Source organism: Boleophthalmus pectinirostris, unplaced genomic scaffold, assembly GCF_026225935.1.
Source record: "Boleophthalmus pectinirostris isolate CB_2022bp ecotype Guang Dong unplaced genomic scaffold, ASM2622593v1 HiC_scaffold_10, whole genome shotgun sequence".
NCBI lineage: Eukaryota > Metazoa > Chordata > Actinopteri > Gobiiformes > Gobiidae > Boleophthalmus > Boleophthalmus pectinirostris.
This window is the reverse complement of record NW_026570971.1, coordinates 3,447,734-3,465,627: the sequence shown is the minus strand read 5'-3', so window position 1 is coordinate 3,465,627 and position 17,894 is coordinate 3,447,734. Positions and strand designations below refer to the sequence as shown.

The 17,894-nt window shown below is 40.9% G+C and overlaps 2 protein-coding genes across 3 annotated transcripts in view; one reads left to right on the top strand and one right to left on the bottom strand.

The window, feature by feature from the left end:
- Window positions 1–96: 96 nt before the first annotated feature.
- Window positions 97–15,189, top strand: klhdc2 (kelch domain containing 2). 2 transcript variants are annotated; one of them, XM_020926087.2, is made up of 14 exons: window positions 97–230; window positions 3,087–3,408; window positions 4,063–4,142; window positions 4,273–4,390; window positions 5,582–5,694; window positions 5,769–5,850; window positions 6,076–6,159; window positions 6,813–6,893; window positions 6,964–7,022; window positions 7,183–7,292; window positions 7,374–7,446; window positions 8,296–8,383; window positions 8,483–8,535; window positions 11,160–15,189. In XM_020926087.2, exons 2-14 carry the CDS (start codon window positions 3,166–3,168, stop codon window positions 11,281–11,283), a joined length of 1,308 nt encoding a protein of 435 aa, XP_020781746.1. In that variant the 5' UTR covers window positions 97–230; window positions 3,087–3,165; the 3' UTR covers window positions 11,284–15,189. The 2 variants fall into 2 exon arrangements, with proteins under 2 accessions (XP_020781746.1, XP_055010938.1); XM_055154963.1 differs by lacking the exon at window positions 97–230 and adding an exon at window positions 361–517.
- A 12-nt stretch (window positions 15,190–15,201) lies between these two features.
- The window catches only part of LOC110161351 (ribosome quality control complex subunit NEMF), a 30,024-nt gene continuing 27,331 nt past the window's right edge, over window positions 15,202–17,894 (bottom strand). Inside the window, exons 29-32 of the mRNA XM_020926082.2 lie at window positions 16,974–17,080; window positions 16,710–16,753; window positions 15,442–15,521; window positions 15,202–15,356 (exon numbers count right to left, since the gene is read on the bottom strand). Coding sequence (XP_020781741.2) covers window positions 15,279–15,356; window positions 15,442–15,521; window positions 16,710–16,753; window positions 16,974–17,080 — 309 coding nt within the window. The 3' untranslated portion in view covers window positions 15,202–15,278. The remainder of the gene's footprint in view (window positions 15,357–15,441; window positions 15,522–16,709; window positions 16,754–16,973; window positions 17,081–17,894) is intronic.

Sequence of the window (17,894 nt, the reverse complement as noted above, 5' to 3'; positions counted from 1 at the left end):
TATTTGTTCTTCTGCGGGGCGCGTCCTCGCGGGGGCGTGCGTCAGGCGCGTGCGTCGGGGGCGCGTCTTTCACGCGTCCACTGCTGATGACGTAGCGCCGTGACCTCATTTACAATGGACCGGTGCTAATTTTTGCAGAAAAACATCCGGAAACAATACTATTTTATACAACAATCGACGCTTGAAACCAAAACGAATGCGCTGTGAGATCATTTAACTCCACATTTCACGTAAGTTAGCACCTTACTGGTTAGCATTATTCATCCGGTGGGCTCATAAAAGCGCTTTTCTGATGCTTTTGACACATGCTCCTGTTGTTATTGTCGTCTGGGCTCAGCTGATAACGCGGTCAGAGCTCAGTTGTGTTTTTAACGTTCTTAAACTGTTGATTTAACCTTTTGTGGTTACGCTTTTGCACAGTCCACATCCGGATTAATTAAAGCATTTGGTTTAACACGGGGACGAGGGCTAACGTCGTCACTTGATGACCTGAATAGTGAAAGACTCGCAGAAGTAGGTCAGTCTGCTGGAATTACCACGGATGAGTCCTGATTACTGCTAACTACTCACTTTCACCTTTCGAGACTTTTTTTTGCAATGATCAGAGCATTTTTACTGCTTAAATCTGCGTCAGTATCAACACTAGAATAGCTGTAGTCCTTTGTTTACAGCAGACACCAAATATTTTCTTGGCTGGGTGTGTCTACTAAAGATAAATTCGGGTTTTGGGGTTGGGGGAAAATGTATCCTTCCCGAAGAATTGACAAAAAGACTCAAATGTGAACTGATAATCTAATACAAGAATCACATTTCATGTTTGTACAGGGTTAGACTTTTATGCAAAATAAGACAGCAGATTTTGTTCTGTGTAGAGGAAATGATTTGCCAGTTGTTCGTTTTTCTTTTTTTTTTTTTTGCATGAACTTCTGTGCAGTTGTGGTTTTGTGAGATAATGGTTTTGAAAGCTATTGCCTCACACCTGCTTTAATTGACTAATCATTGTCTTTAGGCGACCAAAAATGTATTGTAGTCGACTGTGAGCAGTGACAGTAAATGTTTTCTTGGCTGGGTGTGTCTACTAAAGATAAATTTGAGTTTTTGGGGTTTGGGGGAAAAAATGTATTCTTGTGCAGTTCACATTTTAAACGCGTCCTGAAGAATTGACAAAAAGACTCAAATGTGAACTGACAAACTAATATAAGAATCACATTTCAGAACATGTTTCTACAGTGTTAGACTTTTATGCAAAATAAGACAGCAGATTTTGTTCTGTGTAGAGGAAATTATTTGCCAGTTGATCGTTTTTTGTTTTGTTTTTTGCATGAACTTCTGTGCAGTTGTGGTTTTGTGAGATCATGGTTTTGACAGCTATTGCCTCACTTCCACTTTATTCAACTAATCATTGTCTTTAGGCGACCGAGAATGTATTTAGTTTACTCTGAGCAGCAGTAACTCGCCCTCTGATTCAAAAGTTGGTGGTTTAAATCCCTCCCGCTCTCAACGTTAACATTGCTGGTAGTAGGAGTGTGCAAAAATATTGAAATATCGATATATCGTGTCATTTAATGTGATGATACAGTATTGACATATCACTAAGAATATTTTTTGGTGTATTTTGCTAAATTATTTTGTTACATTGCTACAGTTTTGTTGTTTGTTTAGAGGAAAGAAACTCATTTATGCAACACATTTGACATTTTCACTATTTTGATTATTAAAATCCATGTGTTTCATATTAACTTCGCACAAGAAGTGATTTAACAAAGACTTTTAGTAGAACAGCCATGATTTAGCCTTTAGTTTTATTGAACCAGATCAAATCGATTTTAAATATATTGTATTGAATTGTATTGAATCGAAAGCTCACTGAATGCTCTTAATGATGCTTAGGCTTAATTGGCAGAGTGGTCAGATACTTATGGGTAGGGGTGTAAAAACAAAAATCGATTCAATAATATACTGTGATACTTAATTGCACAATTCTTGAATCGATTCAAATTCAATCAATCAATCAAACTTTATTTGTATAGCACTTTTCATGCATTTGAAATGTAGCACAAAAAACAAAGTACTTCAATGCAACAGAAAAATGACAATAATTAAAAATAATTAAAAACAACAGCACCCCCCACCTCATTGTGTCATCCATATATACAATAATAATACATAAACATAAAACTCCTAAAGGTTATAGTAAAAATAAATAATAATTTAATTTAAAACATTTATAATAATAATAATTAAATTTTAAAACAAGTAAAGGTTTCAATTAAAAGCTAAATTGAAAAGATATGTTTTGATTTTACTTTTAAAAATAGGAACTCAGCGGACCTCAGATCCTCAGGTCGACTGTTCCACAGACAGTGGCCGTAAAAGCCGAATGACGTCTCACCGTGAGCTTTAGTTTGGACTCTTGGGGCAGTTAAAAGATGACTACCTGATGTGATAAAAGCAGATCAGATAAATAAATATGACTAAGACCATTAAGAGCTTTCTAAACCAATAAAAGCACTTTAGAATCTATCCTGAAGCTCACAGGAAGCCACTGCAGAGACTTCAGTACTGGGGTGATGTGCTCTCTCTTCCTGGTCCTCGACAGCAGCCGAATAGATTTTTTTTTTAGAATAATATTTTTCACTAAAATTAATTAGTTACATTTACAGTTCTCATGATTTGAAAGGTTATAATTTCTATTTTGTACAATTTTGTTTTTGTACAATTTGTTCTTGTGAAGGTGTAGTTGATATTATTAGAAGTAATTATTGATAATATCCAGTATAGCATCCAATGTTTTACTATCGGGATATATCATGATATATTCAATCATGACATGGATATCATGATATGTATCATATCGCCAGACTCAAGGCTGATGGGCAAGACACGTAACCCCCTCCTTTGCCCTCAGCACCTGCATATATTGGAGTGAGTGAATGATTTAGTGGCTCCTTGATGTGAAGTGCTTTGCCTTGAAGGTAGAAAAGCGCCATGTCACCATTAACCATTTAGCCCTTGTGACTTTCTTAACATACTTAAAACACTTCCTGGTGGCTCCACTTAAACTAATGACCTAATCCCCTCCTCAGCGGTGAAAGTCGGCGTGCTCTGCTGGTTTCTCGCTGCTCCCTCACTGCTCCTCTCTGCTCACCGGAGACTGGAGGAGCCATGGAGTGGGACGAGGATTCGGACGAGGAGATGATAGCCATGATCAATCAGGAGGACTTCCCTCCTGAAGATGATGATCCAGAAGAGGAGGAGGACGAGGACGAGGAGGTGGAGGAGGTGGAGGGCGAGCAGCCTCTGGACACTGAATCCTCAGAGTCCTTCGAGCTGGACACGCCGGCGGAGAGGAGCGGACATGTGGCTGTGGTGGACGGCACTGCTATGTATGTGTGGGGCGGGTACAAGGTGAGTGAAGATAAGCTATTTTTTTGTTTTGTTTTTATTAGTGCATAATGACCAACAATAACTGTATAATTAGGCCTGTCCGGACATTTTGAAATGTGTTATATTGCTACAGAGATATGCTGCGATAAACTACAATGTTGAAACTACTTTATGGCAGTGACACAATAATAATAATACAGGATAATTCCAGTAAACCATTTTAAATAGTCATATTAAGCCTGAGTTGCAATAAATAACAGAATGAACCAGTATTTAGCGTCAGAAATCACTTATTATAGCTCAGATTGTATTACAACAACACTTGTACAAAGAAAAGGTAGGGTACACACAATAATTATTGATCCAGCTTATATATTTTGAATGATAAGTCAATATAGTCGTTACTGTGACAGGTGTATATAATAAGGTTGCACAATTTGGGAAAAAAACAACATTTAAAGTACAGAGTTAGCAGCACAGGTTAACACGTGTCTGTTTACAGAAGGCACTGGATAAAGTGCAACAAGAGACTCACAAATGTTGTGTTAACAGAAGATTATCGCTTTATTTATTTTACTCTTTTGTCTTGTTTCCTGGTTTAGTAAAAAAAAAATATATATATTTTTTTTTGTGTGAATTTCTTTTTTGATAAACTTAAATTCTTGTTTTATTTAGAATGCCCAAAACCATGGCTTTTTTGACCTTTACCTGCCCAGAAATGAGATCTGGATGTACAGCATGGAGACTGGAGAATGGTATGCCCTTGCCTTATTACTGGCGTGTGGTTGGCGTGTGGATGGCGTGTGGATGGCGTGTGGATGGCGTGTGGTTAGTGTGCGGTTAGTGTGCGGTTAGTGTGACAGTCCCTCTCTCCTTGTGCCTCAGGTCCAAGCATCTGGCCGGGGGAAACCTGCACACGTCCATGTCCGGCAGCTGTGGAGTGTGTGTGGACGGAGTGCTCTACCTGTTCGGAGGCCACCACGCCAGAGGCAACACCAACAGGGTAAATTGGATCTTTTCTGTTTTGTCAATCATTTTCTTTTATATACAGCTAAGAAAATGAACAACACATTAACAATGTACAGTTACATTTCACTGAGTCCTGTTAAAAAAAACTGTGCATATCCTGCTCTCTTACAGTTCTTTTTGCACTGTACATCCTCCCACTCAGTTTGATTTTCAAAATTGCTTACAGTATGACAGTATGACCTATATGCAGATGCCAAATTTACCTACCACTCAGGAAGCTGCTGCTGCCCCCGGACACCTCTGCTCGACTGCTTTAGTGACATCAAGACTTGGTTGGCCCACGTTTTGAGTCTCAGTGAAGGGAAAACTGAGATCTTACTGTTTGGCAACACTGATCACCTTATAGATTTGAGTGTCTTTGTCAAACCCTCTGTCACCAGCCTTGGCATCACTATTGACAGTGATTTAAAAAACAAAACATGTGAACATCAGATCTGGCTTTTATCATTTGTGGCTTTTATCCAAAGTGAAACCGTTTTAATCTTTTCATGCATTTGAACAGGCCACACAGGTTTGTCTCGTTTAAACGACTGTAGTGCACTTTTCTCTGGCATCAGCCATCATGTACTTTCCCGCTTACAGTTGGTCCAAACCTTTGTTGCGCAACCTTTAACTGGAAGCAAAATACAAGAGTGCATAACCCTGTTTATTGCGTTGTTGCAGTGGCTTCCAGTTTGTTTTAGAATTAATTTTAAGATTTTATTGTTTGTTTTTGAAGCTTTGAATTGACCGGCCTCACAATACGCCTGGGACCTCTTACAAATTTACAATCCCCCACGCACTCTGAGGGCCAGCTCCAGCTCGTAGGGCCTAAGATGAGACCAGGGGGACCGGGCCTTCTCTGTGACCGGTCTAAGCTCTGAAACGCCAATCTGCTTTCTGATTGTCTTGAGAACCAAAACACCAGATTATAACATAAACACCTTGACATCATGTCCATTTAATTAAGAATAAATCAGCATTACAATTGTTCAAATCAAATATAGCTTTCACTGTTAACATGTTTAACTCATATTTAGGAATACAGTTAGATCATATCTTATCTTATGTACAGTTCCTTTTAAAGCCTCCAGGACGTTCAAAAGCACTGATCACTTCCATAGCTGTCTCTGTGCTGTAGCTGCGTTTCCCGTGTGTCTCTGGTCTGACATGTACCTGTTTGCAGATTTACCGACTTCCCCTGCACGGCCCCAGCCTCACCTGGGAGGAGATGAGGGAGCTCAGCGGGACCCCTCCCTCGGCGAAGGACAAGCTGGGCTGCTGGGTCTACAGAAACAAGTGCGTCTGCCGTAGAATGTAGAGTCCACCCACTGAGGAGTGGTAGAACTAATGTGGTGTGTGGTTCTCTGCAGGATCATCTACTTTGGCGGCTATGGCTACGCTGCTCATGAACACAGAGGGACTTTTGAATATGACGAATCCTCTTCACTTGTGGTAATGCACGAAACACAGGGATCGCCCTGAAGTCAATTTTATGTCATTGATTCTCAAGTGAAGTAAACTGAGACAGAAGCATAATCTATCATGAACATATAACCTGAAAGCTTTCTAAGACCTTCCTAATGTCATAGCAAAATTGTGTCAGCTCTTTATGCGTCAATATTGTCAAACTAAGTCCTAAATGTTTGGTACTGAGTGTGCTGTTGCTTTCTCTTCCAGTGGGACAGCCCAGGACGAGGCTGGAACAACCACGTCCATGTGTTAGACCTGGAGACCCTGAGCTGGAGTCAGCCCGTTACCACGGTAAATACTAACGCTTACACACTAATGTGTAATATACAGTCAGTACTTAAGCTTACACACTCATGTGTAATTTACACTCAGCAATGATGCTTACACACTAATATATATTGTACAGTCAGTACTAAAGGTTACACAGTAATGAGACCCTGTCATTTATCACAGTATGTACTTAAACTTACACACTGAAGACCAGTTCATACTTTGTCAGAAGTAAGATGTTTGTTCTTAAACTGTAGAAAGAACAAGACCAAACCTTTGGGCTCAGACATTTCATATACACCAGAACTTCTGCAGAAACACTCAAAATGGAAAAAAGTGCTCATCACAATGTTGGAAGTTAAACTATTGCACTTTTACAAAAGTGCAATACATTTAATATTTAGATTGTCACAAATCTAATCAATCACAGTAATGTTCCAGCCCAGCATGAACAAAGTTATTCTCAGTCGAAGTGTTGAGAACAAGCTGCAGAGCTGCACAACAGGTTCATAATGATTCCACTAAATTCTTCATAAATAATGAAGCTCCCTTCCCCAGACATGTAACATTCACATACCAGCACCGACACCAGGCATTCTGACAGCTCCAGGCGTCAAACAGAGGCCGTGCTTCTGAAGTCTGCACTTCACATGTGTTTACACTCTTGTCTCCAGGGTAACTGTCCCTCTCCTCGAGCCGCTCATGCCTGCGCTACCGTGGGGAACAGAGGCTACGTGTTTGGAGGACGATATAAAGTATGAACAGAGTAGAGTCATGTAATAAATGTTCTAAACCTGTTTTGACTCCTCCTTACGTGCCCCACAGAATTACAGACTGAACGACCTGTACTACCTGGACCTGGACACGTGGCAGTGGCATGAAATGTAAGTGTGAAATGTAAAATGTAAATGAAAGAAACATAACAAATGACAATGAGATACTATAATTAGATGCAGGCAGTACACAGTGGACTTATATTGACCTCAAGAGCTGCTTTATTGTTATGGCTGCTTCTTCTTCTCCAATAAATAAACTGTCTTTCAGGAGTGTCCCGCAGGGGGGGCCAGTGGGGCGCTCGTGGCACTCCTTCACCCCCGTGTCCCAGGACCACATCTTCCTGTTCGGAGGCTTCACCACAGAGCGCGACACCCTCAGTATGTCTTCATTGTCACGTACAAAATGTGCTCCTGCTGTGTATAACGTGTGTGTAACGTGTGTGTAATGTGTGTGTTTAGGTGACGCCTGGTTGTACTGTGTCAGCAAGAATGAATGGAAGCCCTTCAAACACAGCCACACTGAAAACCCAAGGTAACGTACAGTAAAGGTGCACTGTGTAATTTTTCTGGTGGCTATGTCTGGAATATTTCACAGTGCAGCATTGAATGTTTTGGTTTTTTTGCTAAAAAATCTTAACTGTGAATGGGGTCAGCTTTCTGATGATCTGACCCGGTGGCATCAACTACTTGTTTTTCCATGGAGGTGGATGTATTTAGAAAACATAAAGTGGAGGCAAGCAGAGGGCACAACTATCTGGTTTAATTTAGGATAATCAGCTCTATTGTAACTATAAGCAAATGCATAGAAACCTTTTGTACAAACAAAAATACTTTTAAATAATAAATGATTTAATATAAATGCATTCAGGGGCAGTAACTCAGTTGGTAGAGTGTTTATCTACTGATCCACAGGTTGACTGTTGTAATTCCAGCTTCCACAGATGAATGCTGTCGTTGTGTTCTTAGGCAAAACACTTAACCCCCCTCGCCCCCAGTGTCTGCATAAACTGTAGTATAAATATGTGTAATTGGGTGAGTGGTTCTTTGTTGTAAAGCGCTTTGAGTGCCTTTAAGGTGGAAAATCGCTGTATAAAAATGTGACCATTTACTATTTATTATTGACAGTCAAGCTTTTTTCCCTACAAGACTCCCTCAGAATGAGAACAGTAACAAAAACTTAAATAATAACAGTATAATGTGTATTTAACGAGGACAGTGTCTTCTCCCGCCCTTCCTCTGAATTTCTGTATTTATTTTAAAGAACAGCATGTTCTCCGTCCTCTCCTCAGCCTGTCTCTGCTGCTTTCACTGTTGTTTGGCCCCTGTACACTGACTGTTGTGTGTCTGTGTGTCTCTGTGTGTGTTTGTGTGTATGTCTCAGGTTGTGGCACACGGCGTGTCCTGGGCCTGATGGAGAAGTCTTTGTGTTTGGAGGATGTGCCAACAACCTGCTGTCCCACCAGAGAGCGGTGAGAGCCCTTCATCATCACCATCATCATCATCTGCGCACTTTTACAGCAGTGTTAATATGTATGTGTCTCTGTCTGTGTTTGTGTGCACATCCACAGGCTCACAGCAACCAACTACTGATCTTCAACGTTCAGCCCAAGTCTCTGGTCAGGTGAGAAGACCGTGTTATAATGTTCCCTCTTCAAAAACCTGCCTGAAGAGGTTTTAGAGTGATCATACATCTCCTGGGCCATATTTAAACCCTCCTTACTGTTCACTGTAGGATTCTGTGCAATGCTCCCACATGACAGTTCTCTATAAATATAGAAAAACATGATAGAAAACTGTACACAACTGGATAAACCTGATGCGATGTTCAGTGGTTTTATGAGCGGGCTCTGTGCGCTGATTGTGTTGTGATAGCATACACACACGTTTAGGGTGACCAGACATCCCTGTTTACTCGAGACAGTCACAGTTTTGAGCCACGTGTCCTCTGTCCCAGCAGATTTATGCAAAACCAGTGATTTGTCCCAGTTTTATACAAGAAATGTCCCAGGTGTCAATATTTTTGACCAATTTGATACCTGCCAACGCACTCACAATTTTATTATTACCTACAACCACAAACTGGGGGAGTCCCAGTCTTTGATTTAGAAAATCTTGTCACCCTACATATGCTGTGTGTACCACTTAATACATTTTTGCTAGCTCAAATAGTCCATGTAACCGCGCTGATCTTGGCCGGGCAAAAGTCCAACTTGGTTGCAGGAATAACCTGTCTGTTTTCTTCCATCTTTGACTGCGGTATGGTTTATCTGCGTTGTGTTGTGAACAAATGGCCAGAAAACTGTGCTGTCTTTTGTGGTTTTAATCTGCATGAAACAAAAAAAAAAAAAACTACATGGAGAAAAAGTCACATTAGCGTCTAAAAGTTGGCTTCTGTCACGACATGTGTAACAGTCCATCAGTGGCAATCATACACTGATTTACTCCCCAGGTGAGACCCCCTCCTAACTCATACATTGTACAAAATATTAACTCATAACTGTCCCAAATGACATAAACAGGTTAGCCGCAGGGTCTTAAAAGTCAAAAGTTAAAAAGGTCTTAAATTTCATTTTCCTAAATTAAGGCCTTAAAAAGTCTTAAATTCTGTTGTCCAAATCTTATTTTTTTCACAAAGGTCTTAAATTTCATTAGCCTATTTTTTGTTTACTCAACCAGGCTGCTGTGCCATGTTAAATGGAGGGAGGGGGAAAAAAAACAGCAATGTGAAATCACTTCTAATTTGGAGTATGCACAAACAATACTTTGGTTTCTGGCGCCCGCGCATGGATCATGGGGAAGTGTAGATTTAATTCGCAGCGGCTCTTAGATTCTAGATACAATACCGGTAGTTGTTTGGTCATTATTAGAATTGGATCTGGTGTATTTTGCCCGCATAATGTGTGCGATGTTGGTCTTAATTTTAATTTAAGTGGTCTTAAAAAGGTCTATAAAAAGTCTTAAATTTGGGGTAGTTGAACCTGGGGACACCCTGATAAATAAAGTCTACAATTAGGCTGTGAACATATAATGAATAATTAAACAGAAATACACGTTTTTTAACAACAGAGCTAAAGTCGGTGACCCATCTCGGGGTCAGCCCTACGTTCCCGCAGCATTATGTTCCCTTATTTATAAGATTTTTGAGTCAAGTCATTTTTATTTTTGTACTGCATTTAAAGGGATGATTCAGAGTAGGGATGGGCATGATTTGTTGATTAATCGACAATTGATCATTAAGAATTTCATCGATTACGTTCATTTTAATCGACAAACCGAATGTAGGTTGCTGTGCGTAGCGTGACCAAAACAGTACATGTGTCTCTGCACTCAGAAGGAGCGAGACACAAACAGTCGGTCAGTCTGCAACGTACCGAAGCACAAATGCGTATTTAACGATGACTTGTACAAGAAATTCCACGCTTTCCGTTGCGTTCGGGACAAGTGTGAGTCCATGTGCACAGTGTACAAAGCAGCACATATGTTTCGGTGTCCAGTGGAAAAAATCTTTGCCAGGTGAGAGTTGCGCAGTGTCGATGACGAGACCCCACTGAGTCATGTCTTTTAATCCGACAGAAGTTGAACCGCATCAGCGCACAAGAGCTGTATTTTTATCTTCGCTTAGTTTATGCAAATTAGCAATGCGGTTTTAAGTTTTGTTTCTGTGAGAGTTGCGCAAAACTGAATTAAACACATTATAATGTCAAACGGACTGATGTGGCTCTAGAGTCGTTACGGTTTATATGTCGTAAAGTTGAATTTATTTAGGCAGATTAGTAGTGCAGATAGTAATAATAATGATGATCATTTTAATATAAAAACATTAAATGATTAATTGATAATCGATTGTTAATTCTTCCGATGATCGATTAAGAAAATTTCATCGAATGCCCATCCCTAATTCAGAGTCATTTCAACCTAGGATCCTGTGCACTCTCCTGCTCGTTAATAGGTTGGGTGTAACTGATGAACAAATTGGGAGAAATGGGGATAAATTCTGATGCAAATGGATGATAAAGGAAATGTGGGAATGTGGAAAAAAACAACTTAGAAATGAGGGAACACAGGCACGCTCCCCCCCACCTCGTTCCCGTCTCTCATGAACTGGCAACATGCTCACTGCGTCAGGTCCACTTATCACTACTGATCGTCACAAGAGGGCGCTACTCAAACAAAATGCATTAAATCATGAAGAGTAATAACAAGTGGAATCAAACACGACGTAATCTCCGTTCCTCTACCTTCCAGGTTCTGCATGGAGTCCATCGTGGAGCACCGCGAGCGCCTGTCCACCTCCTGGGACTGTCTGCCCAAGCACCTGCTGCACAGCCTCAAGCAGAGGATGAGTCTGCTCAACACGCTGGGCTCCTGAGGACTACGGGACGCCACCATCTTTGTAGTCCTGACGCGTGTACGGGTCATGCTAATTCAATCCATATGTGTATCGCACCAACACGTGTAAAGTGAAAGGCAGAAGTGCGGCTGCGATCAGAGCGTGCCGGAGGTTGATGGCGAAGAGAGAATCTGTATTGGTCCCAAAGTTTGGACTGTCAAAGAGTCTAGAATGTCGGTTGCCTGGGAGTTTGTGGTCTGCTACTCTAGTGTCAAAAGAAAAGCTATTTTTAAGGGTGCTGTACCTGATTTTTACCATCTTAAAAACATGAAAACACAACTAGTTAATTTTAAACGGTCTACAGAGGTCTAAAGTTCATCCTCATTTTTCACCGCGATGAGTTTATAAGCACTTTTCACAGCTCACAGAGCGGAGTTTTAGCGTGAAAATAAAGCTAACAACTAGCATGCTAACTTGAACTTCCTGTTTAACGGACAATAAAACACTTTCTAATTCGATGCAGACAGTACACAGCACAGTTCTTTTAACCTCAAGAGCTGCTGTACTGGGGCAAGACACATTTCACCCACAAATATACAGGGGAAAAAATCTGGTACAGGCCCTTTAACAAGAATATCCAGAAAAAGGCAGCATTCACACTTGGCTTGGTTTGGTCCTATCCTAGTCCTGGTTTAGGTCCGGGTTTAGTCCCAGTTTTAATGTGAGGTGAGTACAAGTGATTGTGGCTAGAAACGGGTGTACACTGTGTGATTTTTGACTCGTGCGACTGTTTTTGGGACAGTTTCGGGCTGAGTTTTGGCTTAATCGTGCGTCGTGCTTCGTGTAGTAAACATGGAATAACGAGAACCGATTAATACCACATGACCAGCTCCCGATCGGCATTCGTACATCGCAAGAATATCAAGCCTGTCTGAAATCCAGCCGCCTCGTGAGGGTTTCGCTCTGTCGCACGAGTAGTATTTGCATGAGCTGTGAACTTTTAAAGCCTGCAGTTCAGTTGTACAGTTTGAGCTGGAACTGAGTGAAATTGCATAGTGTATGTCCGGCATAAGTTCGCAAGCCAGTCTCATTCACGCTTTGAGCAAATGCTAAGATGAACTGTCATGGGAGAATATAAATGTGCATTTTTTTGGGACAAAATTACATATTCTTGTGAGAAGTGAATAATTACCTGCTAAGTGCTAACACAAACATACACCGCTCAAAAAAATGAAACACGTCAGATCTCAATGTGAAAAAAACAAAGGTGGGTATCTATACAAATCTGGACATTAACTCTGGTAAGCTGCAATAGAGATGCAACAATGAGACAGCCCTTAAAATAGAACTGGTTTTGTGTCTCCCAGAGCTATCTCCAGAACATGGAGATTTCAGAGGAGACAGGCTCACAGATCCATCCCACAAGACGTCCCTGTTTACCCGGGACAGTCCCAGTTTTGTCTCCTGTCCCAGCAGATTTATCCCAAACCACTGATTTGTCCCAGTTTTATACAAGAAATGTCCCACGTGTCTCTACTTTTGACCAATCTGATCCCTGCCACCAGTAAAGAGAGGCATAGATTGTCATTTGTTTAGGTAAAATACAAAACATCTGCTTAAAAACAATCAAAACGCAAAGAAAATGTGACTATACTGACACATGTTAGTCGTGAATGGTCTCTGTGTAATTAAGGAAAATTCTTCTGCACTCGTTTCACAATTTTATTATTACCAACCACCAAAAAAACGTGGATGGTTTTTTATTTTGAAATTCTGGTCGCCCTAAGCATGCCACAACGCTGAAGCATTTTGCGTTGTAGAAATTATCCATCCATCCATTTTCTTCCACTTATCCGGGGCCGGGTCGCCGGGGGCAGCAGTCTAAGCAGGGACTCACCCCAGACATGTCCTCCAGCTCCTACGGGAGGACCCCGGGGCGTTCCCTGGCCAGCCGAGAGACATAGTCCCTCCAGCGTGTCCTGGGTCTTCCAGTGGGACACGTCCGGAACAGATGCCCGAGATACTTGAACTCCTCCACTTGAGGCAAGGACTCTCCACCCACCCAGAGAGGGCAAATGCCTTCGCCAGATCCAAAAGCACATGAACCCGGTGCAGAAATTAAATTTAGGTAAAATGGACGAGTCTGCCACATCATTATTTCACTTAGATTTTCAGGGTGTGTATAAAATGAAGCCCCCTTTAGACTGAAAATGTGAGTTTCATTAAAAGAGGTGGCATCCTTTTGTTCCTAAGACATTGTCCTGTCCGTATTTGTATAGATATCCAACATATATTTTTTCACGTTGAGATCTGACGTGTTTTCAAAGTGTTCCTTTCATTTTTGAGCAGTGTATTTCAAGTGGTATTTCTGTAGAGGCCTAAACTACAGGACAACCTTTAGAATATATTGGGAGTATTTTATTTTAATTTTTTATTGAATGTTTTGGTTTAACATCCTTATCTGGTGTCAGTTTGGAAGAAGTTATTATTTTGCCAGGAATGTTCTACAGTATGGCATTACACTTACCCATCTCCGTCATTACAGATGTTTTTTTTTTATTGCTTAAAAACACCTTGCTCTAAGTGAAGTCCCCTCTCCACAGATCTGATCTGTAACTTGTCTCCTCAGATAAGCCGTAACTTTTCAGGCATAGAAATAGTTAGAAATAGGCCAGAAAAGTTATTCGTGGAAAAAAAACAAAAAAAAAAACACAAATTTAATATGTTGGCCAATTTTAATCTTGAATGACTAATGACGAACGGTTATTTTTTATTTAACTAATGACTTTTGAAATATGTGCCATCAAAGTACAATCTGAAGTTTGGCAATCAGTTGATACTTTGCAGTGACATCATGCATGTTCAGCAGTTGCTATGGTGACACAACGCACAGATTAGCCAACGCCGCCCGACAGATTGCCTAAAAACAACAAAAATACAAAACAATTAAACAGGTGACAGTGACTAATACTAGTTCGTTTGTGGCTGTAAATGTATTTGAGCGTGAACTTGTTTAACAGCACAGATCAGCTCACCTGTTGTAGTTCAGTTAAATCCGTTCTTTAAGGTCAGACTGTGCTAAAACAAGGCTCAGATTAAAGTCTAAGGTTACGTTTATATGATGACGCGTTTATATGAAGTGGCGTCGCGTCTTCGCTTTTTATTCCGCGTTTAGACGAGTGTTTTCGGGAGGAAATCTGCGTGCACACGGTGACGCAGAAGTGTGTGGAATTCGATTGTGTACGCACGCCAGGCGGCTCGGTGGTGATGTTTGTGACGTAAACGTGTACGTGACCTGAGCAGATCTGACCAGAGTTTTGCGTCTTGGGCAGTGTAGACGGAAACGCTACGGCGGAGAGTATTCAACTTTTACACTCTGGAGGGTGGTTTCAGATTTTTGCATTTTTAAGCCCCAAAAATACCGTCACCGTCTAAACGAAAGGCACTTCCGATAAAATATTTTAACGTTTTTACCCGCAAGCGTTCTCGTGTAAACAGACCCTAAGTTGAGTAACAGAGCTTCAGACAGAGCAGTGCCTCGTGTTAGCATCATCCCCCCCAGAAAATGTTGAGCGTAAACATTCTGTGGGTTTTATTGAGTTATTTTTTTAAGTTAAATTAGCTCAGCGTGTTTTTTTTTTTTTAGTTGTTAAAAGATTCAGATGATTAATAAATGAATACTATCACAATTATACAAAATGTGCAAGAAATGAGCGTTTAATCTCTGAATCCAAAATGTAAATATGTACCTTTTGTTATTTATAAAAGTGTGGTTTTGTTTGAAATTTGTGATTTCTGTGTGTCTTAAACGCTTCAACAATGTTCCTCAACTAGAACGCTATTTTACATTTAACTCAAAGCTACAAATGCACTGAAGTCCCTTTGTTTGATTTGCTCGGTTTGCACAATGATTTTTGAAATTGTGAATAAAAAAAATACACTGTACCAAGTCTGATGTCAGCGATTTAATTATATTTATTATGAACAAAAAGGAAAATACAATTTAGTTTATTTTAAAAGAATACACTTGTGTTTCATTTCTTCTTTACAGCGAGGAGGTTGGGTGCGGACACTTTGACTTTCCCGGGCATGTTTCTAGAAAGGTCTGCATCCTGGAATAAAGGGATATGGGATTTGAAGTTTCCAGAATATTATATGATACGTGTGTGGTATTAAATAAATAGGATTGTGGATTACCTTAACACTGCGGAAGAGGTCCTTTTCCCTGAGCGACGCCTCTTTGGACTTCATGAAATTCAGAACTGCAGTGCGAGCGGCTGTAGGAAAGAAAGAAATCAAACTGAAAATGTCTTAAAATCTGAATATTTTATGTCAAATTATTATGAAAGATATAGTAGATTTGGACAGTAGGGAGCATCTACGGGCAATAATGAATTGGATTTATGCAACACCTTTCAAGACCTTTCAAGGCCCCTAAAGCGCTTCACACTTTCAAGACGCCTAAACAACTTTCAAGACCCCTACAGCACCCCACCCTCTGCCCTGGGGCACACTGATGGAACTGTGGCTGCCAAGCTGCGCCATCGGTCCCTCCAACCACCACCGAGAATCCACCAAAGTCACTGTGACACCTTGCATTCCCAGCATTCTCCCATCCAAGTTCCAACCAAGCCGATGATCCACGATATCTTTATGAGACCTTAGGCGATACAATTTCATGATATTTCAGTTATTGTTACATCCCTATCGGTCATGGGCAGAAAGGTATCAACCAGGCACAACCATGGTGGATTTTATGAGTGCCCAGACAATCATAAAGAATCTCCATCATACATACAGGGTTAATAAAAAAAAAAAAAACTGGGGCCACAGTATTTTTTACATCCTTAACAATGTACTGCATGTAAGTCGCAGTTAAAGTGTCACTAACACCAAAATCACTTTTTTCTACTGATTAGTGGGTCTAAAATAGAAGTGTATACCTATCCCTGACCTTATTTTGGCATTTTAGTGCATATTTGTTAAAAATCTTTTGGGTCAAAGTTGTGTCTGTAACGGCTTCTTTCAGATCAACTAAAGCCAGGACATTTGAGTTTTCGGGTTGGACTAACGGCCGCCACTGAGTCAAATGCAGATTATTACATGACGAGCACAGACACTGGCGTCTACGGGCGGGATGTGAGGAGCCCCTCGCAGCCCCGCCCCCGACCTGGTACCGGTCCCACTGTGTCTGGAGAAAAGGGAAACTGCGTGATCCGAGCGCAAATGTCCGCTCTGTTTCAAAGTCCATGGCTGTCAGTCGGCCGTCAATCATTGCTCCAGAGCCCGCCTCACACCAGCTCCCCCAACTCGCCAGGCACCACCCCTCACCTACTCCCCTCAACTGGCTGGACAAAGCCCACTCCGGAGAATTTTTCAGATTTAGCTTAAAGCTTCAGGGTGTTTAATGGCTCTTTAAATAGTAGATCAGATATTTAGTCTACAGTCATCATGTCTTCTCTCACCTTTGCCTTTCTTCTGTGTCCCTGGAGTCAGTTTCACCTTGTATCTGCACAACAACAACAACAGCTTTATCAGTCACTTTCCAGGTTATGTGCAGTCATTTTTATTTCAACTGTGATTAATCACACCGCAAAAAGGTGCAAATTAAATACACAGACTCACGTTCAACTAAAACCACGGTGCTTGAGAACCTGGGATATTTCAAGACAGATATTCTTGTCTTGCATTGACTTCATTAGTGTTGTGTACTGTATACTGTGACGTACTTGTAGTTTGTGAGCGCGGTGTAGGGGGCGCACACGGGCACGGCGAACATGAGCACGTCTTCGGAGTGGGGTTGTCCCGTCAGAGAGGTGAGCAGGCTCTCGGCTTCCTGCACAAAACGTTTACATACAGCATAAATTCATATTAGATGACCTACAAAACTAATATGGAGTTATTGCCAGTGTTGGGGAGTAACAGATTACATGTACCGGAGTTACGTAATCAGAGTACAAATTCTGAGTAACTGTATTCAGTTACAGTTACTGTTTCAGTGAGTGGTAATTGGATTACAGTTACTTTGTTGAAATAAATGGATTACACAGAGGTATTTTCCTGTTTTTACATTTTGAGCTAAACCAGGACTAAAACCAAGACTAAACCAGGTCTAAATCAGGTCTAAACCAGCTCTAAACCAGGACGAAACCAGGACTAAACCGGGACTAAACCGGGAATAAACCGGGAATAAAACGGGACTAAACCGGGACTAAACCAGGTCTAAATCAGGTCTAAACCAGGTCTAAACCAGGACTAAACCAGGATTAAACCAGGTCTAAACCAGGACTAAACCAGGATTAAACCAGGACTAAACTAGGACTAAACAAGGTCTAAACCAGGTCTAAACCAGGTCTAAACCAGGACTAAACCAAGACTAAACCAGGACTAAACCAAGACTAAACTAGGACTAAAACCAGGTCTAAACTATGTCTCCAACAGGATTTAACAGGACTAAACCATGCTGCACGGACCGTGTCTTCTCTTCTTTTATCAATAATATTTTTTATTTGGTTCAGTAAAGTCTGGGCTTTTCATTTTCTTTTATCAGACAAAACATCTTAAGTGAAGATTTCCTCGTCTTTGCTTCTCTACAGCAAATCAAGTAATCCAAAGTATTCAGATTACGTTACTCACTTTAAGTACCTTAA

What these genes read in the sequence shown, in the direction of transcription:
- klhdc2 (XM_020926087.2), top strand. Translation starts at nt 3,166, where the DNA reads ATGGAGTGGGACGAGGATTCGGACGAGGAGATGATAGCCATGATCAAT. An exon ending in ATGTGTGGGGCGGGTACAAG is followed by an intron (nt 3,409 to 4,062) that starts GTGAGTGAAGAT and finishes TGTTTTATTTAG; the next exon opens with AATGCCCAAAACCATGGCTT. An exon ending in AGCATGGAGACTGGAGAATG is followed by an intron (nt 4,143 to 4,272) that starts GTATGCCCTTGC and finishes CTTGTGCCTCAG; the next exon opens with GTCCAAGCATCTGGCCGGGG.